The sequence below is a fragment of the Anomaloglossus baeobatrachus genome, chromosome 8 (genome assembly GCF_048569485.1).
Source record: "Anomaloglossus baeobatrachus isolate aAnoBae1 chromosome 8, aAnoBae1.hap1, whole genome shotgun sequence".
In the NCBI taxonomy this organism is placed as follows: domain Eukaryota; kingdom Metazoa; phylum Chordata; class Amphibia; order Anura; family Aromobatidae; genus Anomaloglossus; species Anomaloglossus baeobatrachus.
In genome coordinates, this window is record NC_134360.1 from 233,624,956 (window position 1) to 233,649,097 (window position 24,142).

General features: G+C 47.5%; 1 protein-coding gene across 2 annotated transcripts in view; it reads right to left on the bottom strand.

Annotated features, from left to right (window-relative positions):
• Positions 1-24,142, bottom strand: part of ALG6 (ALG6 alpha-1,3-glucosyltransferase) — a 39,852-nt gene that overhangs the window by 12,581 nt on the left and 3,129 nt on the right. For both annotated transcript variants that reach the window (XM_075321146.1, XM_075321145.1), the window contains exons 2-6: positions 15,902-15,986; positions 13,055-13,144; positions 12,435-12,523; positions 10,316-10,398; positions 2,524-2,588 (exon numbers count right to left, since the gene is read on the bottom strand). In XM_075321146.1, coding sequence (XP_075177261.1) covers positions 2,524-2,588; positions 10,316-10,398; positions 12,435-12,523; positions 13,055-13,144; positions 15,902-15,986 — 412 coding nt within the window. The remainder of the gene's footprint in view (positions 1-2,523; positions 2,589-10,315; positions 10,399-12,434; positions 12,524-13,054; positions 13,145-15,901; positions 15,987-24,142) is intronic.

The window sequence follows — 24,142 nt, forward strand, 5'->3', positions numbered from 1 at the left end:
AAAAAAAAAAAATCAAAAGTGCAGCATATACATGGAAAGAGCTTACCCAGTGGTTACCAGGGTGCAGGGGTAGGTGTGGGGAAGGAGTCCCAACCCGTGTTTCCGCTTCCTCAGGGGACCGTGGACAAAAGATGCAAGCTGCAGGGTTTATATGTATCTAAAAATGAAGAACTATGTCCCTTTTCAAACAATATTCTGCCCCAGCTGTAGGTTGTTGAAAAAAAAACAAAAAAAAAAACAAAAACAGTGCATTACTCACCTTCCCCAGGTCCAGCTCTGAGTCTCCTCCGCTGGTTCCTTATCTGGCATTGGCTACGATGCTGATGTCATATCAACAGCCAATCAGTGAGCTCAGCGGCTGTGAAGTTGGCACTCCAGCTACACGGGCAGAGACACTAAGCTCACTGATTGGCTGCAGTGCTGATGTCACCTGATGACACTGGAAGCAGCGGTGGCAATTTGTCGGTGGACCCGTGTAAGGCGAGTGAGTGTGGATTATTGATTTCTGGAGCATTTTTATTATCATACACTACTCACAAAAAAGTTAGGGATATTTGGCTTTTGAGTGAAGTTTCAGGATAATCTTAAAATGCATGGTAACCTTTTCAGGTGAGCTTAAAGGAGTTGTTCACCCTGATTCCACACATTTCCTCCAGATACAACAATAAAGCCTATACTAACCTACATTACGGATGCTGTTCCAGCGGTGTCCCGCCTTGCGGTGTCGGGACTCACGTAAGGTTGTGACATCGTGCGTCCAATTACTGGTGGCTTCTGTCTCCTCATCTTCGGAGCAAACGAATTAATCAACAGCAAGAAGTGAGTGATGCGGCTGCTGCTCACTCCCTGTTGATTGCTTGTTTGGCGCGAGTGACATCACATCCCCACGTGAGCCCCAAGAACGCGAACAACGGCACTGCTGGAACAGCGCCAGCACGGGAGGAAAGTACAGGCTTTATTATTTTACCTGGGGAAAACATGGAATCAGAAGGGGTTGTCCTAGTACTGTACAACCCCTTTAATGTGACCTTCTCTCATCTTTTGGCTGCACATGTCCAAGGTTTCTGAAATTTTTGCACAATTTGCTGTTCTCTTCCCAGGAGCTTAATGGCAAAATTCACAGCAGGTGTTTGATCCATGAATCACCCAATACATTTCAGGGTTCCATTAGAATTGGTATTAAACCGTCCTCTTCATCAGGCTGTTCAACCAAGATGACACTTAGCAGGATATTCTCAGACGAACGTGGCCAGTGAGCTCAGAGTGTCACCAGCAGGTTGTACAGAGATACAGAGAGACTGGAAGAGTCACAGAAAGGCAGAGAAGTGTACGTTCTTTGACCACATCCCATACTGATGACCGCTTTATTGTGAACAATGCCCTTCAGAACCGGATGATGAATGCCACACAGCTCCAGACACATTTAAGGAGGGTGAGAGGTGCCAAGTGTCACGCAGGACCATCTAAAACAGTTTACATCAGCCTGGTCTGCGTGATAGACGACCCACAAGGTACCTGACCACACCACCAGGCACAGGAGTCATCTATGCTGGACGAGGGACCAGTGGCCTCAGTGCTGGTAACTAATGAAACTTGATTCTTGCTGAGCAGAAATGATGGCCGCCAACGATGATGGAGACGTCCAGGAGAGCGCTAAGCATTGGCTATTGTTGCCACCAGACGAGCCTGTGGTGGTGGTGTTACAGGGTGGGCCGGTGTGTCTAGTCAGTACAGAACGGCTCTACACTGTGTGAATGGTACACTGACAGCCCCTACTACTGGAATAACATCATTAATCCAGTCATTGTGCATCTGCATGAACAAGACCGGCCTAATTTCATCATCATGGAGGACAGTGCTCCAGATCATCGAGGTCGCATCATTAGGGAACGGCTGCTGGAGACTGTGGGACTTCAAATGAATCGGACAGCACTTTCTCCAGACCTGAATCCCATAGAAATCCTATGTGATCAGCTGAGTCACTGTGTAGAGGCCGTAACTCTGTACCCCAGAACCTCAATGACCAATGACCAGAGGGCCACCCTTCAATAAGAGTGGGATACCATGCCTCTGCAGACAATAACTGCACTGGTGACCAGCAGGAGGCGTCGTTGTCAGTTGGAATTGATGCTTAAGGCCAGATGACAAGTTACTGAGGCCCTGACATTTGGAGGGTATACCGGCCACTGGTGTTGGCTTTTATTTCAATACATTGTTTGAGATGAGGAAATCCCCATTGCAGGCTTACTCTTACATTTTATCATGACGGTCGGGCATGTATCGGAAACTTTTTACATTTACATAAATTTCACCCGAAAGCCAAATATCCGGAACTTTCTGTGAGTAGTGTATGTAGTGTGCCAATAGGGTGGGTCTTTAAGTTAATTTATGTGGAAAAACTGCATCAAAAACACAATAAAAAGTGCAAAAATAAAATAAAAGATGTGATTGCAATTACCTAGGAAAAACGCACCAAACAGATTACATGTTTTTTTTTCTCCCATGTATTAAAAAAAAGGATACTGAAAATGTCCGTAGTCAATTAGGATGAGCCCCGGGTAAAGCAAAATACAGAACAAAGACAGCACCTAAAGGGAAGAAAAGAAACATTTCAAGAGACAAGACATCCAGTATTGACAGCGCTGTCCACGATTGGAATATATGGTTGCGTCACTGCAGAAACAGCACCCCCCGTGTCAGAGGCGGTGACTGGTACTGCAGCTCAGCTCTACTAACATGAATAGGGACTGTGTTGCAATAACACAAAGCCTGAGGACAGAGATGGCGCTATATATGTAAATAAAGGCAAGGTGATCCAGCAATAACGTAATGTAACCAGGATGGTGGTATAATATTTTCCAATTTATTGTCAATTCCATAAAATTCCAAAAATTACATCGACCCAGTAGGTATCAGGAACAGAAATGGCTGCAGAAAAAAGCTGAGATGGGACTACGCGTTTCAGAGGTAACCTAGGTTAGGACCGTGAAGAAGGCGGTAGTTACCGCTGAAAAGCGTAGTCCCATCTGCGCTTTTTCCTGCAGCCATTTCTGTTCCAGATACCTACTGGGTCGATGTATTTTTTGGAATTTTAGATTGGAAAATTTTATACCAGCATCCTGGATAGATCACATTATTGCTGGATCACCTTGCCTTTTTTAACGTTAACATGGATGGATTCTAAATCATTATCCATGCAGGGCTGATGTTATCAGGTGAGCTGTAGACCCAGGCGGCTTGCCTGAGCCGGACTTCATGTGTTTTTTAGATTACATATACATTACATACATACATACATACATACATACATACATACATACATACACACACACACAGTGGAGCCTCGCTTAGCGAGTAACCCAGTTAGCGAGTATTTCGCTATACGTGCAAAGCTTGCTGTACATTTATAACTCAGTTTATGAGCAAGCTTTGCTGAACGAGCAAAATACTCACTGCACACACTTCCGGTTCCGTACATCCACCGCGCTCTGACCCGCTCTTGCAGTCCACACAAACATGTACACACGCACGCACACATATTATGCTCACCTTACCTTCCGTTCCATCGCCTGGTTCTTGTAGTACGCTGCTACAGGATGTGTATCGCCAACCATCGAGTCGAGGGAGGAAGTTCCACTGTCAGCCGCTACCCAAAGGCAGCGCACTGACCAATCAGAGGCAAGAGTCTCCTGTCTTTGACGTCAGCACTCTGGCAGCGGAAGAGTTCCTCCCTCGTCACGATGGTTACCTGATAGACATCCTGTACCGGCGAACTGCAAGATCCAGGACGCCGGCGATGGAACGGAAGGTAAGGTGAGCATAATATGTGTGCGTGCGTGCTTGTGTGTTGATGTGAGTTTGGGTTCCCTGAAAAATGCCCACAGGAAAATTGCCCACAGGAAAAATGCCCACATGGAAAATTGCCCACACGGAAAATCGCCAATTGCAGCATCACAAAGTTTCAGATCTATGATATTTGAGGTGCAAGGTGAGGATGTTCACATAATAGGTGATCAACTTGTGATTTACAGTTGACCTAGTGCAAAACTGCAAACATGCTGAAGATCTGTGGTTTGTAGCAGTCTGTCATTATCAGCGATAGATACAGTCTGCTCTAATCTCACTGATTCTGCCTTACTCCTTCCACCAGCCCAAAACAGCAGCACATGCAGAACCAGCAGTACATGCAGAACCAGCAGCACATGCAGAACCAGCAGCACATGCAGAACCAGCAGCACATGCAGAACCAGCAGCACATGCAGAACCGCAGCACATGCAGAGCCAGCAGCACATGCAGAACCAGCAGCACATGCAGAACCAGCAGCACATGCAGAACCAGCAGCACATGCAGAACCAGCAGCACATGCAGAACCAGCAGCACATGCAGAACCGCAGCACATGCAGAGCCAGCAGCACATGCAGAACCAGCAGCACATGCAGAACCAGCAGCACATGCAGAGCCAGCAGCACATGCAGAGCCAGCAGCACATGCAGAACCAGCAGCAGTGTGATCAAGAGGAGCAATCACTACTATCTGTACTCACAAAAGTATCACTGTATTATCTGTTGAGTTACATGTGACTGCAGGTCACATCTAATACATTATCATCTCAGGGGAGCCAACCAAAAGCAGGGTGCTGCTGGCAGAGATAGGGTACTTTCACACTTGCGTTCATCGCAATCCGCCACTATGGAAAATAGCGCAGTTCGTTAACGGACTGCGCTATTCTCCATAGACTTATATTGACAACGCACTGTGACGCAGTGTCTGCGTTTCATCCGCTGGCCGACACTGAGTCGTTATTTTGACTGAGCACCAGGAGGGAACGCAGCATGTAGCGTTTTTGGTGTCATTAAAACAACTCACCTTGGCGGATTCCGTTGAATCCGCCAAAGTGTCTAATGATCATCTATGGTGGCGGATTCCGCCGCTATGCGCTAAGCAGCGGAATCCGCTGATGGATTCCATCACATTCTACTGAGCATATGTACCGCCCCGGGGCTTGGCCGGATCCGGGCTCATCGGTGGGTGGCTCGAGCGCCTCCCGGACACGGGGGCCACGTCACTCTGAAGGGATGCTGACGCTACGTGAGGGGTGGTGTTCGGTGGGGAGGTCCACGGCCGAGGCCGCGGTTGTTTTTGGGGGTTAAGTTCGTGACGCCACCCACGGGTTGTGGTGAATGGATGGACACCACCGCTGCCGTTGACTAGGCTCCCAGGGATGGTGTTGCGCAGCTTGGTGTTGACCCCTCCGTGGGTAAGGGGTGATGATCCCGGGGGGCCCGAGGGTGCTGAGGAGGGGGGATGCGTGCTGGCTTGTTGGTGCGATGCGGTGCGCGGCCCGAGGGAACTGTTGTACTCACTATTACAGACACACTGGAGTCTCTGGTAAACCAAACAAGATGGTGGACGATGCCCGCAGGCGGCTGCACTTCTCCCCTTTTTTCAGGTTGGTGGTTTCCGCCTTTCTCCTGCACCTCACTTTTAGTAGAATGGTGACTCCTATGCCTAAGCAACAGTAGTCCGCTCCCCAGCTTTGTGTGTGCCAGTAGAGCCCGTTTGCCCGCAGACGCTGGCCCGTGGCATCTCGATGCCTGGGCTGTGGCTTTCTTTCCCTCTGGTTGGGCTGTTGTCTTCAGTCGGGTCTTGGGTGGGAAAGGACCTAAAGTCCAGACCCCAATCAGTGAATTCAACTCGGTCCAGTGGCTTCTGGGCCTCGTACTGGGTCTGAGTACCCCTCCTGGTGCTCTGGTTTCCAAATTGGTTCCCTGGTTCGGTACCGGCGGGCCACTACCCGGTCCCGGTTCCTTACGGTTCCACCGGCTGTAATCCCTGCTCCTGTAGGCGGCCACCACCGTCTGCCTCCTGGCCACAGGGTATCTGGGCTCCAACCCAGATCCCTGACAGACGTGCACACTTTGCTACCACTCTCCTCCACTCCTGTCACTGAACTCTGTTTTTCCCACCTCAAGCTCTCCGAACTCCTCGGTGGGCGTGGACAACCGCCTGGCTCCACCCCCCGGGTGTGAACGTCAAGTCCTGAGAGGGGGGACTCAGAGTTTTAAGGTTGGCTGCTGGTACCATTTTAGGGGAAGGTGTTTGTGCAAGGGCCTACCTGTGACTACCTGGCTAATCCAGGGCATCACACATGCTCAGCATGTCCAGCAGAACGATCAAAATTGTTTAAAATCACTCCTGGTCTCTCTATCGCTCTCTGTCGGTCGGTCTCTCCCTCTCACCCCCTCTCTCATACTCACCAATCATGGGCGCGGCGCTGCACAGCTGTCACCATGCTCTGGTGGCTTCTCCTCTTTTGAAAATGTCGGCCGCTCATTATTCCATCTCGTATTCCCTGCTTCCCCCGCCCACCGGTGCCTATGATTGTTTGCGGTCAGATGCGCCCCCACGCTGAGTGACAGCTGTCTCACTGCAACCAATCACAGCCGCCGGTGGGCGGGTCTATATCATGTAGTACAATAAATAAATAAATAAATAATTTAAAAAAAATGGCGTGCGGTCCCCCCCAATTTTGATACCAGCCAAGGTAAAGCCACACGGCTGAAGGCTGGTATTCTCAGGATGGGGAGCCCCACGTTATGGGGAGCCCCCCAGCCTAAAAATATCAGCCAGCAGCCGCTCGAAATTGCCGCATCCATTAGATGCGACAGTCCCGGGACTCTACCCGGCTCATCCCAAATTGCCCTGGTGCGGTGGCAATCGGGGTAATTAGGAGTTAATTGCAGCCCATAGCTGCCACTAAGTCCTAGGTTAATCATGGCAGGCGTCTATGAGAAACCCCCCATGATTAACCTGTAAGTGAAAGTAAATAAACACATACACCCCAAAAAATCCTTTATTTGAAATAAAAGACAAAAATACATCCTTTCACCACTTTATTAAAATCCCCAAATACCCCTCCAGATCCGACGTGATCCACAGAGGTCCCATGACGCTTTCAGCTCTGCTACATGAAGCTGACAGGAGCGGCCACAGACCATTACCGCTCTCTGTCAGCTCCACACAGCAACTGAAGTGAATTGCGCTGTCAGCGGGGATGTCACTGAGGTAGTGCTGGTGTGTGCATTAATGATGGGGGCGGTAGTACCTGCGTGTGTGCGATGATGATGGGGGCGGTAGTACCTGCGTGTGTGCGGTGATGATGGGGGCGGTAGTGCCGGGGTGTGTGCGGTGATGATGGGGGCGGTAGTGCCTGCATGTGTGCGGTGATGATGGGGGCGGTAGTGCCTGTGTGTGTGCGGTGATGATGGGGGCTCTCTCTCTCTTGGCTAAAGAAAACTAACGCAACGTGTTATTTCAGAGGAATCTGTTGCCTTTATTATCACACTATTTACAACGCATCCGTCACATGCGTCACACAACGCATTGTGACGGATGCCAAACAACGCAATTGTGAAAGTAGCCATAGCTGGTCCTGAAAGCCCCAAAGGCACAGCAGAGAGGTGAGACTTTGTCGCTTGTACCACCTTGTGTTCGTGCTGGGAATGTATGATATGTTTTTGCAGTGGTGTAACTAGAGTCCAATGGGCCCCAGTGTGAAATTTGGACCTGCCCCCCCCCACTCACACATGTTCTTACATGTACGGGCCCTTGTAGTGTTCTAACTTCTATCAAGACTTATGAACTGCCTCCCCTCCCCCTTCATTATGTAGTAATGTCCTCCGTCCTGGTATATATGCCCATCATCCTGGTGAATATGTCCTCATCCTGGTGTATATGACCCAATGCTGGTAAATAAGGTCCTCATCCTGGTATGTATGGTCCAAGTTGTCTCCATCCTGGTATATATGTTCCCATCCTGAGTTACATGGTCCCCAATCCTAGTGGGCATTCATGTCTGTTGGTGTCGCGGGCGGAGGAGGGGACGCTGCGCTCTCCCACTGCTCGGGTCCGGCTGCTGCTGCGGCCTGCTGCTGCTCGGTGGCTCGAGCGATGGGCCGGATCCCGGGGACTCGAGCGGCGCTACTCGACCGTGAGTGAAAGGGGATTGGTTTTTGGGATTGTTTATTGTCCGTGACGCCACCCACGGTTGTGGTGATTGTATGGACACCACTGCTGCTCTGTATGGGGATCCCGGGAGCGGTGACAGGGAGCAGCATAGTTGTTGGTTCTCCCCTCCGTGGGTAGGGGGTGGTCGTCCCGGGGCCCAGTGATGAGTTGGGGGGATGAGGGATGGCGGGCCAGTGCAGGGCTTGGTGGGGTGCAGGGACGCGGGGGCAGCGCTGTGCCTCACGGCACTGTGGTACTCACTCAGCCTGAGACGTTGACACAGTTCTCGGTAAAACACACGGCTGGAAAGACGGTTCCCACGGACGGCTGCTGTTGCTTTTCCCCAGTAGTTGATGGTGACGGTCCCTTTTCCTGCACCTAAGTCTATGTTGGTAGCGATGGGTTCCCACCGGTAACCCGCTCCCCGGCTTGGATATGGGCCGGAGGAGCCCCTCTTTGCCCGCAGGCGCTGGCCCTGAGAAACTGGTGCCTTGGCGGTGGCGATGTCTCTCTCTAACGGTTGGACTGTTGCCTTCAATCGGGACCTGGTTGTTGGGAGACCCAGAGGTCCTCTTCACTGACGGATTTGGCAAATTCACGGCGACTCCTAGCCTTGCCGGGATCAGAAAGGCCCCTGCCAATGGTGCTGGCTTCTCTTCGTATACCGCTCCGGTACCGCCGGGCCACCACCCGTCCACGGTCCTTTCGGCAACCTCCAAGCAGCCTCTCCTGCAGACGGTCACCGCCGTTCGCCAACCTTGCTGTCCTCAGTCCGGGGCACACACCCAGACCGACTTCAGGCTTCCTCAAGTGTCACTTTCTCTTCCTCCTCTACCACTTCACTTCAACTCCTAAACTCATCTGCCTGGTTTTCCTGCCTCCAGGGCTGTGAACTCCTTGGGGGGGCGGAGCCAACCGCCTGGCTCCACCCCCTGGTGTGGACACTAGCCCCTGGAGGAAGGCAACAAGGATTTTTGTGTAGCTTTGGTGTACCTATCCGGGGTGTAGGGTGTGGTGGTGTTATGACCTGTGACCCCTGGCTTGCCCAGGGCGTCACATTGGCAATTTTCTGTGGACATTTTTCACATATCATGTGAACATCCTCACCTTGCACCTCAAAAATATCATAGATCTTTAACTTTCTGATGCTGCAATTGGCAATTTTCTGTGTGGGCAATTTTCCATGTGGGCAATTTTCCTGTGGGCATTTTTCCTGTGGGCATTTTTCCTGTGGGCATTTTTCCTGTGGGCATTTTTCCTGTGGGCATTTTTCCTGTGGGCATTTTTCCTGTGGGCATTTTTCCTGTGGGCATTTTTCTGGTCACCGTGAGTTTGTACATGTTTGTGCGTGTTTGTGCATGTGTGGAATGACACAATAGGGGACCAGGATGGGACATTTAACAAGTTGTGGAACAAATTGTCTGCATTGCAATGATTTCCTATGGGAAATATTGCTGTTCTAGACGAGTAACTTGGTTAACAAGCACAGTCCCAGAATGGATTGTTCTCGTTAACCAAGGTTTCCATTGTATACACATATCAAATGTATTATTTTTTTTTTTTTTTTTAATAACCAACAGTAGTGTTTTCTACTACAAGAGAACCCCTTCACTATGGATCATGTCAGAAGGAAAAAGGGGGTACTCCCGGTTTCCCACCTACTAGCCAGAGTGAGAAAGAAACCTTTGATTCGGTATATCTGACCCGTGATGATAATGGAGAAGGGCGTCCATCATTTAAGGAGCTTCTTTTTTTCTTTATTCCGTCCATGAATCTTATAAAAAGGGACATATTCTTAACCTTTTCCTATCCCGAGTCCCCTCCCGAGGGGGACATTCCAAAAAATTCCAATCCATTACGCTCCTTTGTCGGGCCACTGCCTTGTTTATCATTCACATGTGAATAAATTGATTTCCTGTTGATTTATTTTACAAAATTCATTCATATTGCAAAATTCTGTTTTGACGTTTTTCCCCCAATTATAATAAGATTTCAATGGGCAGAACAGGAAATGTTATTGGATAGGAAAAGGTTAAAGTACATAGCAAGAAAGTGGATGTTCGGTCAGGCCAGGGGGTGCAGAGCACTACACACGGGGTCGGATATTGGTGCCCTTTAACTCCGTGTGTCATCTCCGCCCCCTCAGGTATAACCCAGGGTAGTAACTTTGTTCGGAGTCTTCCTTTAAAGGCAATATATTGCACTAACCCATTCATTTCCAGTAAAACAGTAATGAGCCCCCCATCAACCCTTCCCCCCCCCCAGAAGCAAACCCCCCCCCAATGTTTCCTCTGGGTGGACACTTACCTTTCTTTTTGCCGATGGTCCTTGCAGGTGGGAACAGTACAAGATAACGGCAGGGATGTAAACCATCAAATCTGCAACCAAAACTGCAAAGATGGCGCCTATTAATATTGCACGGGCATCGCCTGTTTACGCATGGCATCACTCACGGCGGCCGGCAGCAATTAATTAGGGGGAGCGTCACCTCTCCAGGAGTCACCTTAGAGGTTAGAAAGCGGAATGTCGCCGTATTTCATTAGAAATAATTAGAAGTCTTCCCTTTGCCGGCGGAGGAACGATGTGTCAGGTGGAGTCATAAAATCCTGAGTGATAGGAGAGATCATCCAGAATAAATCAGGCGGACGCCGCGTCTGGGATAGGTGGTCCGCAGATTATTGTTTTCCTGAAGAACGCCCGATATGAAGGGAGGACTGAGCACCATTATAGTGGGGGCCCCACCCTCCATAACATATGGAGGCAACTGCTTAAGTAGCAACTCCCATTAGCACCTACAGCTAATAAACATCTTTATCTCTATTATTGGTACATTGTCTGAGACCACGTGGTACGGCCGCCATTGCTGCTGCGCTGCCGTGCCCGGGGGAGGCTTAGTCTGGCAGCAGAGATGCCCTTGGGTGCAGGATCACTCCTCCAGCATTTGCCAGATGGGGCAAGGAGTGGGCTAATGCCGTGTATCCTGTGTGCGGAGAACCTAAGCTTTATAAATGTTGCTGTATATGACGCACACGTGCGCTCTACGGTGTTTTCGGTAATGTTACTGTAGGTTTAATACATAGTCTGCAGTCTATTCCTGTCTGCGGACTGATATACAAGGGGCTGCCCGGGAGTAGAAACACATGGCTGTGTCTTCCAGGACCACATCTTACGTCTTGCAGCTTCGCTTCAGTGAAATAAATAGCATTGATCAGCAATACCGGACATGTCCTGCCTGTGGCGCTGTGTTTGAATGAAAGCAGACATGTTTTTCTAACTCTGTAAAATCCCTTTAAAATTACCGTATTTTTCGTTTTATAAGATACACCCCAAATTTAGAGGGGAAAAAAAATAAAAAAAAAAAATATGGGGTACGTCTTATAATCCGGTGATGTCTTACCGGAGGGGGATGGGGGCAGCGGTGGTGGGGCGGGGTCAGAAGAGGCAGGGGCGGTGCTGGAGTAGGGCGATGCTGCTGTCTGTGCAGCAGGTGTCCCATATGCTCACTGCGGATGGCGGTGCTGAGAGGCTCTGCTGTGCTGTGGCTCTGCGGGCGGTGAGTCGGCACGTGCGCAGATTGAGCTCTCGGCTCAAATCACAAGCCTAGATCTCATTTGCGCACGCTCCACCTCCGGGCGCCATTTTCCTGAAGTCCGCTGCTAGGAGATCAATGGGTCGGAGACACAGATGAGATCTTGAGCCTAGAGCTGCATCTGCGCATGCGCTGACTCTGGGTGCCATTATTTGAAGTCTGCACCACCAACATTCAGGATGGCGGCCCACGGCGCAACAGAGCCCACGGCGCAACAGAGCCCACGGCACAACAGAGCCCACGGCACAACAGAGCCCACGGCACAACAGAGCCCACGGCACCTCCCCTCCCCCTGATAAGCTACATTCAGATTATAACACGCACCCCTCATTTTCCTCACAAATTTTTGGAAGGACAAGTGCTTCCTATAATCCGAAAAATATGGTACATATTCGCACCAAATATAGTGGAAATAAGCTTCCTGACATGCTGTGCACATCTCACCTGGGTCTGCTATGTATACAGTATATATGGCAGGCCCAGATACGGTATATACAGCCCTCATTGCAATCAGGAACGCTGTGAATATGTATCATTGCTGCCTTCCCTCTGTACGGTCCGGTGGTCTCTGACTCCTGTCCTGCAGACGTACAAGGACCGGTCTGACATCTGAACTCAATGAACGGTCCGTGAGTAGTTAAAGGAAATGTGTCAACTCAGTTATGTTGGGCTGGTAAAGGGGTTGCTTCACTGTTTGTTGATCAGCTGCAGCGGTGACGTCACGCCGACAGCGCTGCAGCCGATCAGTGAACTCTGCTGATGTAGACAACATGGGCTGCCGAACATGTCAGGAGGATGAGATTCACACAGGATCCCTTACGCTCTGTATGCACGTACCTGTTGCCCGCATGAACAGCTTGTGGTGATGGCTCTCGTATCCTCGTGACGAGGTCAGCGCCACCCATTCTGGATCGATCATCCGAGCTCTGCGGAAGAATATGGCAGGACATATCAATAGTCTGAAAATGGCGCATCTCCGGCATACAACAAAAGCAGATCTGGAAAACTAACCGACAGTCGGACTATCAGAAATGGGATAGAAATGACCAGTTTTAAATTGGTCAATCGGTCGGTCGAAAACTTCCAATAGTAAACGCCAATTCTACCATATTAGGGGGAAAAAAAAATTCCTTCCAAATTTGGAAAATTCCTTGAAGCAACATCTCATCTTTAAATATTTAGAACCCATGACCTTAACGTAAGACCATAGTAAAAGAAAACTCTTCAAATGTCATGGAGACATCTCAGGTTTTACTCGGTGGGGTCCGTGTGCTGAGAGTTCGGAGAGCTGCTCACCTGAAGTCCTCCTGGGGGGGCTCAGAGGAACATATCAGCAGTCAGTGGGACCCCCGCTGATCAAAATGGTTAAAGGGTGTAAGTATTACATGGTGAGTGGGCCTCATGGATGTCAAATAGTCACGCAGTATGAAATAACAGGTAAGTTATGTTATACTTACATGTAACCACACAGAAGACTGTGATAGGCGGTCAGAGGGGGGTAATCCAGACCCCAGTACAGCAGGTCGTTGTCGGAGGAATTGAAGTACCTGGGTGAGAAGATTAAAATATGACCACGGCAAAAAAAAAAAAAAATTACATAGTATTCCCAATGTCAGGCAGCTGCCCAACGAGGAGAAAGCCGAAAGAGAACGTGTCACCTAAATGTTATGCCTACAATGGCGCTGTGATGCCGCCTGTTATTAGGACGGGGCCAGCGGGTAATGTAAATATGGCAGAGGATACAGACACCAGAGGGGCCGCAGCGGAGCAGAAGACCCTCCCCACAGGCCCACCTGGAGTCACAGAAGCCAAAACAACTAAACAGGATTTAAAAAAAAAATCCTGCGTATTTCTTCAATGGACGGATATCACGCCATTCTGGGCACACCGCTACCGTATAGCTCACAATGTATATCCCTGATGACAGGTTCTCTTACAAGCAGCTGGTTAAAATAAAATATAATCTATCCCAACTTTTAGAAGGGTGAAGATCCAACACAGGATCCAGCACAGGACACCGGATCCTGCGGATCTATTCATCCTCTATGTGGCCGCGCTCCACCGAGAACGAATGAAGGGCCGGGCGAGCGTGTGCCCTCCATGCTAAAGGGGCACAGAAGTGCTCCCCTCTGCTATCAGTGCAGGTCCCAGGGGCCGGACCCCACAGATCTATAGGTTTCCTGTGAATGCTGTGTGTGGTGACTTCTCTTCACCGGACAAACCCTTCACTTCTGCAGAGAATCTACTTGAAAATCAGACCCCTCTGGACCGGTGGACACCATATAGCAGGACGGACCCCTCTGGACCTGTGGACACCATATAGCAGGACGGACCCCTCTGGACCTGTGGACACCATATAGCAGGACGGACCCCTCTGGACCTGTGGACACCATATAGCAGGACGGACCCCTCCGAACCTGTGGACACCGTATAGCAGGACGGACCCCTCCGAACCTGTGGACACCATATAACAGGACGGACCCCTCCGAACCTGTGGACACCATATAACAGGACGGACCCCTCCGAACCTGTGGACACCATATAGCAGGACGCAGGGCTCTGGAGTCGGTAAGCCAAACCTTCGACTCCGACTCCGACTCCTACATATATTGCTTAGTTAGGTGAAAAATTTATTGTAGTACATGAATATGTGTATGTGAACATCAGACATTTAATAATTTTTATGATACGATAATCAAGATATTTGGATAGAACATAAAATATATTTATTGGAATACAACTTTAGAACACAAAAAACTGTAATAAATTGTAAATATGTAATACACTATGTAATATACAGTAGATTACATATATATCTTGTGTGTGTATATACACTGTGTGTATATATATATATATATATATATATATATATATATATATTACATATTTACAATTTATTAGTTTTTTGTGTTCTAAAGTTGTATTCCAATAAATATTTTATGTTCTATCCAAATATCTTGATTATTGTATCATAAAAACAATTAAATGTCTGATGTTCACATTGTACTACAATAAATTTTTCACTTAAATATAAGCATTATACTAAATGTTATTATTTAGTAAAATATTCAGCACATTCTGCATTGCACTCCTGTCCCCAATTTATTATATATTTTAGGAGTCGGAGTCGGTGCATTTTATACCGACTCCGACTCCGACTCCGACTCCACCAAAATGAGCTCCGACTCCGACTCCACGACTCCGACTCCGACTCCACAGCCCTGGCAGGACGGACCCCTCTGGACCTGTGGACACCATATAGCAGGACGGACCCCTCCGAACCTGTGGACACCATATAGCAGGACGGATCCCTCCGAACCTGTGGGCACTGTATAGCAGGACGGACCCCTCCGGACCTGTGGGCACCATATAGCAGGACGGACCCCTCTGGACCTGTGGACACCATATAGCAGGACGGACCCCTCTGGACCTGTGGGCACTGTATAGCAGGTCGGACCCCCTCCGGACCTGTGGGCACTGTATAGCAGGTCGGACCCCCTCCGGACCTGTGGGCACTGTATAGCAGGTCGGACCCCCTCCGGACCTGTGGGCACTGTATAGCAGGTCGGACCCCCTCCGGACCTGTGGGCACTGTATAGCAGGTCGGACCCCTCCAGTTCTGTGGGCACTATATAGCAGGTCGGACCCCCTCCGGACCTGTGGGCACTGTATAGCAGGTCGGACCCCCTCCGGACCTGTGGGCACTGTATAGCAGGTCGGACCCCCTCCGGACCTGTGGGCACTGTATAGCAGGTCGGACCCCCTCCGGACCTGTGGGCACTGTATAGCAGGTCGGACCCCCTCCGGACCTGTGGGCACTGTATAGCAGGTCGGACCCCCTCCGGACCTGTGGCCACTGTATAGCAGGTCGGACCCCCTCTGGACCTGTGGCCACTGTATAGTAGGTCAGACCCCCTCCGGACCTGTGGCCACTGTATAGTAGGTCAGACCCCCTCCGGACCTGTGGGCACTGTATAGCAGGTCGGACCCCCTCCGGTCCTGTGGGCACTATATAGCAGGTCAGACTCTCTCCAGTCCTGTGGGCACTGTATAGCAGGTCGGACCCCCTCCGGTCCTGTGGGCACTATATAGCAGGTCAGACTCCCTCCAGTCCTGTGGTCACTGTATAGCAGGTCGGACCCACTCCGGACCTGTGGGCACTATATAGCAGGTCGGACCCCCTCCGGACCAATGGGCATTATACAGATCGTATCCCATCATTACAAAGACACTGGCCAAACATGATTAAATAAAAAAACATTTTTGGTAAATAAGAAAAAGTTACAAGAACCCTTTGCACAAACCATTGCTTCACCGGGAGGTTGAGGGTCACCTCCTGCCAGTGCCTCTGGGCCTCGTAGTCTCCGTACATCGGCGGCTTCCGGGCCCCTGCGATACAATAGAGAGGATGGTAAGTGACGGTTTCACCACAGGGAATCGCCATTTAAACAATTATCTCCTCTGTCCCTTTAGGTGTAAATCCTCAGAGAATCCGGAATTCCCAGATAAGCAATTTCTTTCCAAGTCTATAATTAGAATCACATTGTAGAGGGACTATGACAACTCTGCCGGGCCGGCCTACTCCTCGCTTGTGACTATTTTGGGAATATCTGAAAAGTTTAGGAGCTGTAATAAATCTGCGCGTTTCTAACCTTCTGTGCGGCCGCCTCATAAATAGAAACATAGCCCCCCCCCCCGGAGTGGTCACAATGCATTGGGTGGTCTTTGGGTTGGCCGTCTGCAGGATTTCCCCTAGAGGTACGTATATTGTGGGCCATCCCATCCACACAGTGAGAGTGTAACCTTTATAAGGCTCTCATGCCCCTCCAGAGCAGCCGAAAAATCTGCCCCGGCGGCAGTCAGTGGCAGTAAATCATGTATTCGGGGGGAATGCAGCCTCGCAGCGGAGGACAGCACCGGGGGCTGCACCTGTTACTCCAGAACGTAGAGGTCCCTGTGACCACCAAGTATCACACGGCTGGTGGGACCGACCGCCTCGCCCATGGATCTCTGTGCCCCAGAATAACCACCGAGTACAGGGGCGCAGCCTCCGCTCCATGGGATCCACAGGGACAGATACAAAGTGACAGCCGGAATCTGACTGCAACAATGTATCTAAGCAATGAGCAACGCAAGCGGAATAATGGCACTGCATGACCATGAAAGATATCCCGAGTGCACCAATGTCTCACTACTTAAGATCTCTGCTTGCTGTCATGCAGTGGAAAATGTCATATATGTTTCAGGACATGCGTCTTACACACAGGTACAATGCGGGCATTTAACTAATCTGATTCCTATTCAATGACAGCAAGCAGAGATATTGCAAAATTTAAAGGGGGTTGTCCCATGAACAAAGTTAATTTTAATCAATAGCTCTTGCAATAACAAAAATTTCCACAACTGGAAGTTATATAAAACATTCCTGTGCTAAGATAATCTTAGGCTACTTTCACACTTGCGTTTTTTTCCTTCAGTCGCAATCCGCCGTATTGGAAAACAGCGCAACGGATTCCGCTGCTTCTCATAGCCTTGTATGGACGACGCACTGCAACTGATGGTCCTGCGTTGCATCCGCCGGGCAGAAAGAACGCAGCATGTAGCGGTTTTCTGCGCTTCCCAGAGCGTCAAAAACACGCAGTGTGCTGGATTCTGTCGGCGTCCGTCATTTTTATAATGGAAGCCTATGGTGGCGGAATCCGGCGGAATCAGTCATTTGACGGATCCGTCTTTACACAACTGCGCATGCTCAGTTGAGTAAATTGCTGATAAAAAAGCTACAACGTTGTTTTGCAGCATCCGTCGCATCAGTTGTACCACTATACAGTGCTGGCCAAAAGTATTGGCACCCCTGCAATTCTGTCAGAGAATACTCAGTTTCTTCCTGAAAATGATTGCAATCACAAAGTCTTTGGTGTTATTATATTCATTTAATTTGTCTTCAATGAAAAAAAAAAAATGAAAAAATATGTCAAAAAGCCAAATTGGATATAATTCCACACCAAACATAAAAAAGGGGGTGGACAAAAGTATTGGCACTGTTTGAAAAATCCTGTGATGCTTGTGTAATTTGTGTAATTAACAGCCCCTGTAACTTACCTGTGGCACCTAACAGGTGCTGGCAATAATAAATCACACTTGCAGCCGGTGACATGGATTAAAGTTGACACAACCTCTGTCCTGTGTCCTTGTGTGCACCACATTGAGCATGGAGAAAAGAAAGAAGACCAAAGAACTGTCTGAGGACTTGAGAATCCAAATTGTGAGGAAGCATGAGCAATCTCAAGGCTACAAGTCCATCTCCAAAGACCTGAAAGTTCCTGTGTCTACGGTGCGCAGTGTCATTAAGAAGTTTAAGCCCATGGCACTGTGGCTAACCTCCCTAGATGTGGAAGGAAAAGAAAAATTGACGAGAGATTTCAACACAAGATTGTGCGGATGGTGGATAAAGAACCTCGACTAACATCCAAACAAGTTCAAGCTGCCCTGCAGTCCGAGGGTACAACAGTGTCAACCCGTACTATCCGTCAGCGTCTGAATGAAAAGGGACTGTATGGTAGGATACCCAGGAAGACCCCACTTCTTACCCCGAGACATAAAAAAGCCAGGCTGGAGTTTGCCAAAACTTACCTGAGAAAGCCTAAAATGTTTTGGAAGACTGTTCTCTGGTCAGATGAGACAAAAGTAGAGCTTTTTGGGAAAAGCTATCAACATAGAGTTTACAGGGAAAAAAAAAAAAAAAAAAAGAAGAGGCATTCAAAGAAAAGAACACGGTCCCTACAGTCAAACATGGCGGAGGTTCCCTGATGTTTTGGGGTTGCTTTGCTGCCTCTGGCACTGGACTGCTTGACCGTGTGCATGGCAATATGAAGTCTGAAGACTGCCAACAAATTTTGCTGCATAATGTAGGGCCCAGAGTGAGATAGCTGGGTCTCCCTCAGAGGTCATGGGTCTTCCAGCAGGACAATGACCCAAAACACTTCAAAAAGCACTAGAAAATGGTTTGCGAGAAACTGGAGACTACTAAAGTGGCCAGCAATGAGTCCAGACCTGAATCCCATAGAACACCTGTGGAGAGATCTCAGAATGGCAGTTTGGAGAAGGCACCCTTCAAATCTCAGGGACCTGGAGCAGTTTGCCAAAGAAGAATGGTCTAAAATTCCAGCAGAGCATTGTAAGAAACTCATTGATGGTTACCGGAAGCGGTTGTTCACAGTTATTTTGGCTAAAGGTTGTGCAACCAAGTATTAGGCTAAGGGTGCCAATACTTTTGTCTGGCCCATTTTTGGAGTTTTGTGTGAAATGATCAATGATTTGATTTTTGTTTCATTCTCTTTTGTGTTTTTTCATTGCAAGCAAAATAAATGAAGATCATAATACCAAAGAATTTGTGATTGCAATCATTTTCAGGAAGAAACTGAGTATTATCTGACAGAATTGCAGGGGTGCCAATACTTTTGGCCAGCACTGTATGCAACGCATCCGTTACATACGTCACACAACGCAATGCGACGGATGCCGCACAACGCAAGTGTGAAACTACCCTTATATATGTGCCCCAGCTATGTACTGTGTAATGGACGTGTCTGACCGTACAGGACATGGCCTGATCATACCACATCTCCTAGGTAGAGGAGGACGTAAAAGAGTATATAGACATTACAGCATGGGATCACAGATGGTTCTTTTTGTGAGGTAAAACATTTCCCTGCCCGTTTTTAAATTTTACCTCAAAGAAATAATTATTTCCGGTCCCGTGCTGTAATGTCTGTATACTTTATTATTTCTTCCCCAGACCAGGAGATCTGGTATGATCAGGCCATGCCCCTGTACGGTCAGACACTGCCATTACACAGTACACAGCAGAGGCACCTATATAAGATTATCTCAGCACAGGAACATTATATATAACATCCGATTGTAGAAATTATTATTCTAAGATCTTTTGATTAAAATGAACTTTGGTTGTGGGAAACCCCCTTTAAAAGGAATGGATAGAAAGAGTATACCGGAATATTTCAGAACCTTCCAGAAAAATGAACAAATAACCAGGTTTATTCGGGGACTCGTATGGTTTACTGCCAGAGGATGTTATACTGCTAAGATCACCTTAGAGGGTGAACCCTAGGGACCCCCATTAAAAATAAGGCAACAACAATGCCCAATTAGTAGTTTATCCTTTCCTTTTCAGTGAGCAGCGGCGGCGCCCAAACCTTGCCCTCCGGTCTCAGAAACCCCCCAGCTACAGCTCATTTGAAAATAAATACACACACATATACATATTTGAGAAATAATATATATATATATACACACACACACACAGTTAGGTCCAGAAATCTTTGGCCAGTGACACAATTTTGGCGAGTTGGGCTCTGCATGCCACCACATTGGATTTGAAATGAAACCTCTACAACAGAATTCAAGTGCAGATTGTAACGTTTAATTTGAAGGTTTGAACAAAAATATCTGATAGAAATTGTAGGAATTGTACACATTTCTTTACAAACACTCCACATTTTAGGAGGTCAAAAGTAATTGGACAAATAAACCAAACCCAAACAAAATATTTTTATTTTCAATATTTTGTTGCGAATCCTTTGGAGGCAATCACTGCCTTAAGTCTGGAACCCATGGACATCACCAAACGCTGGGTTTCCTCCTTCTTAATGCTTTGCCAGGCCTTTACAGTCGCAGCCTTCAGGTCTTGCTTGTTTGTGGGTCTTTCCGTCTTAAGTCTGGATTTGAGCAAGTGAAATGCATGCTCAATTGGGTTAAGATCTGGTGATTGACTTGGCCATTGCAGAATGTTCCACTTTTTAGCACTCATGAACTCCTGGGTAGCTTTGGCTGTATGCTTGGGGTCATTGTCCATCTGTACTATGAAGCGCCGTCCGATCAACTTTGCGGCATTTGGCTGAATCTGGGATGAAAGTATATCCCGGTACACTTCAGAATTCATCCGGCTACTCTTGTCTGCTGTTATGTCATCAATAAACACAAGTGACCCAGTGCCATTGAAAGCCATGCATGCCCATGCCATCACGTTGCCTCCACCATCTTTTACAGAGGATGTGGTGTGCCTTGGATCATGTGCCGTTCCCTTTCTTCTGCAAACTTTTTTCTTCCCATCATTCTGGTACAGGTTGATCTTGGTCTCATCTGTCCATAGAATACTTTTCCAGAACTGAGCTGGCTTCATGAGGTGTTTTTCAGCAAATGTAACTCTGGCCTGTCTATTTTTGGAATTGATGAATGGTTTGCATCTAGATGTGAACCCTTTGTATTTACTTTCATGGAGTCTTCTCTTTACTGTTGACTTAGAGACAGATACACCTACTTCACTGAGAGTGTTCTGGACTTCAGTTGATGTTGTGAACGGGTTCTTCTTCACCAAAGAAAGTATGCGGCGATCATCCACCACTGTTGTCATCCGTGGACGCCCAGGCCTTTTTGAGTTCCCAAGCTCACCAGTCAATTCCTTTTTTCTCAGAATGTACCCGACTGTTGATTTTGCTACTCCAAGCATGTCTGCTATCTCTCTGATGGATTTTTTCTTTTTTTTCAGCCTCAGGATGTTCTGCTTCACCTCAATTGAGAGTTCCTTAGACTGCATGTTGTCTGGTCACAGCAACAGCTTCCAAATACAAAACCAAACACCTGTAATCAATCCCAGACCTTTTAACTACTTCATTGATTACAGGTTAACGAGGGAGACGCCTTCAGAGTTAATTGCAGCCCTTAGAGTCCCTTGTCCAATTACTTTTGGTCTCTTTAAAAAGAGGAGGCTATGCATTACAGAGCTATGATTCCTAAACCCTTTCTCCGATTTGGATGTGAAAACTCTCATATTGCAGCTGGGAGTGTGCACTTTCAGTCCATATTATATATATAATTGTATTTCTGAACATGTTTTTGTAAACAGCTAAAATAACAAAACTTGTGTCACTGTCCAAATATTTCTGGCCCTGACTGTATATAAATATACACACACACACACACACACACACACACACACACAGTGGGGAAAACAGTCATTAGTCCGCCACCAATTGTGCAAGTTCTCCCACTTATAAAGAGGAGATTTGCCTGTATTTGACATCATAGGTGACCACAACTGTGAGAGACAAAATGAGAAAACAAATCCAGAAAATCACCGCGTCTGATTTGGATGATTTTTTTTGCAAATTATGGTGGAAAATAAGTATTTGGTCAATAACAAAAGCTCATCTCAATATTTTGTTCTATATCCTTTGTTGGCAATAACAGAGATCAGACGTTTACTGTCTTCACAAGATCGGCACACACTGTAGGTGGTATGTTGGCCCATTCCTCCATGCAGATCTCCTCTAGAGCAGTGATGTTTTGGGCCTGTCGCTGGGCAACACGGACTTTCAACTCCCTCCAAAGGTTTTCTATGGGGTTGAGATCTGGAGACCGGCTAGTCCACTCCAGGACCTTCATATGCTCCTTACGAAGCCACTCCTTTGTTGCCCTGGCGGTGTGCTTGGGATCATTATCATGCTGAAAGACCCAGCCACGTTTCATCTTGAATGCACTTGCTGATGGAAGGAGGTTTGCACTCAAAATCTCACGATACATGGCCCCATTCATTCTTTCATGTACACAGATCAGTTGTCCTGGTCCCTTTGCAGAGAAACAGCCCCAAAGCATGATGTTGCCTCCCCCATGTTTCACAGTAGGTATGGAGTTCTTTGGATGCAACTCAGCATTCTGACTCCTCCCCACTGATAGTGTGTGTGTGTATAATACTGTAATATATATATATATATATATATATATTATAAATATAATCTATATATATATATATATATCTCTCTATCTCTCTATCTCTCTATCTCTCTATCTATATATATATATATATATATATATATATATATATATATATATATACACACATATATATATAAATAATCTATATCTATATTAACACACACCTATGCTTTCACATCGCCAGTGCTGCAGCCAATCATTGACCTCTGCAGCTCTTCTGCTATCTACTAGAGACACTTATTGTTGTCTACATTCTCAAACTCTGTCCAGAACACTACACATTGCAGCTGGGACTGGTCATTCATTGGGTATTCGTTTTTGCAATTTTTTTGTACAAAAACATATCACTAATTTTCACCGCAAATCCAAAATATGTTCACACGTAGCATTTTTGCAGAGCTTTTTCTTTTTTTTTATGCAAATAGAAAGCTGCTTTTTCCAGTACCAACAAAACCTGTGAGATTTCAGAAATCTCATACACACACATTTGCTTTTTTTCTTTCCTGCCAGAAATGGAAAACTGCTGCGTTTTTCAAGAAGCAGGATAACAATTCTTTCAGCATTTTTTTTTACCATTGAAAGCAATGATTGAAAAAAAACGCACCTGTTTTTTGCTGCATTTTTGATGAATGAAATAACTTAATTTAAAACATGTACTATAGACAAGTTACATACCCCCAAAAAAACACAGCATTGTTAATGCTAAGAGATCAAATTTTGCTGCAGCAAAAATGTGATGTGTAAACATAGTCTTACGATGTAGTGATATTGCTCTGGGAGGGACTCGGCCTGCCGACAGCACCTCTCCAGGTCTTGCTCCGGGGGCGGGCTCAGCCTGCGGACAGGATCTCTCCAGGTCTTCCTCCGGGGGCAGGCTCAGCCTGCGGACAGGATCTCTCCAGGTCTTGCTTCCGAGGCGGGCTCAGCCTGTGGACAGGATCTCTCCAGGTCTTGCTCCGGGGGCGGGCTCAGCCTACGGACAGGATCTCTCTAGGTCTTGCTCCGGGGGCGGGCTCGGCCTGCGGACAGGAACTATCCAGGTTTGCTCCGAGGGCAGGCTTGGCCAGCGGACAGGACCTATCCAGGTCTTGCTCTGGGGGTGGTGGGGGGACTCGGCCTGCGGACAGGACGTATCCAGGTTTTGCTCTGGGGGGGGAGGGGGGGGCCCCGTCTGCGAACAGGACCTATCCAGCTCCTGCATTGCACAATTTCTCATCTCATTCTTGTAATTATGTCCACACTTTTCAGCAGAAATACCAGGACATTTATATCTGGAAATATGAAAAAAGTGCATAAGACCAAAAGTCTTAAAAAAGCTGATGTTCAGGGTTTCCAAAACTGCATGGATAAATAGCAAAAAAGAAAAACGAACAAACACCACCACAATGAAAATCAAAGTATACTGCAATGCAAAGAGTCTGCAAAATCCACTCACACGTCACTTTTTGAGGAAACATTTCAAGGAAATCTGCTCCCAAATCCTCCTCAAAAACTGTTGCAAATACTTTTCCTATTCATTTCAATGGGAAATCCTTTCTGCTGCTCTTAAGACTAATTGTTTTGGTTATTAGGGTTATTTTTATAAGTAGGTATGAAAAGAAAAAAAATAGCGAAATAAAGAGAATTGGGTCATTCCGTGTCAAGTGGACCAGTTTTAAAAATCGTCCCCACTCGACATTCTCCGATTTTGCTGAAAATTTATAAGGATGTACATGTATGTTTGAAAAGAGGTTCTGTAAATTTTTAGGGCCAGA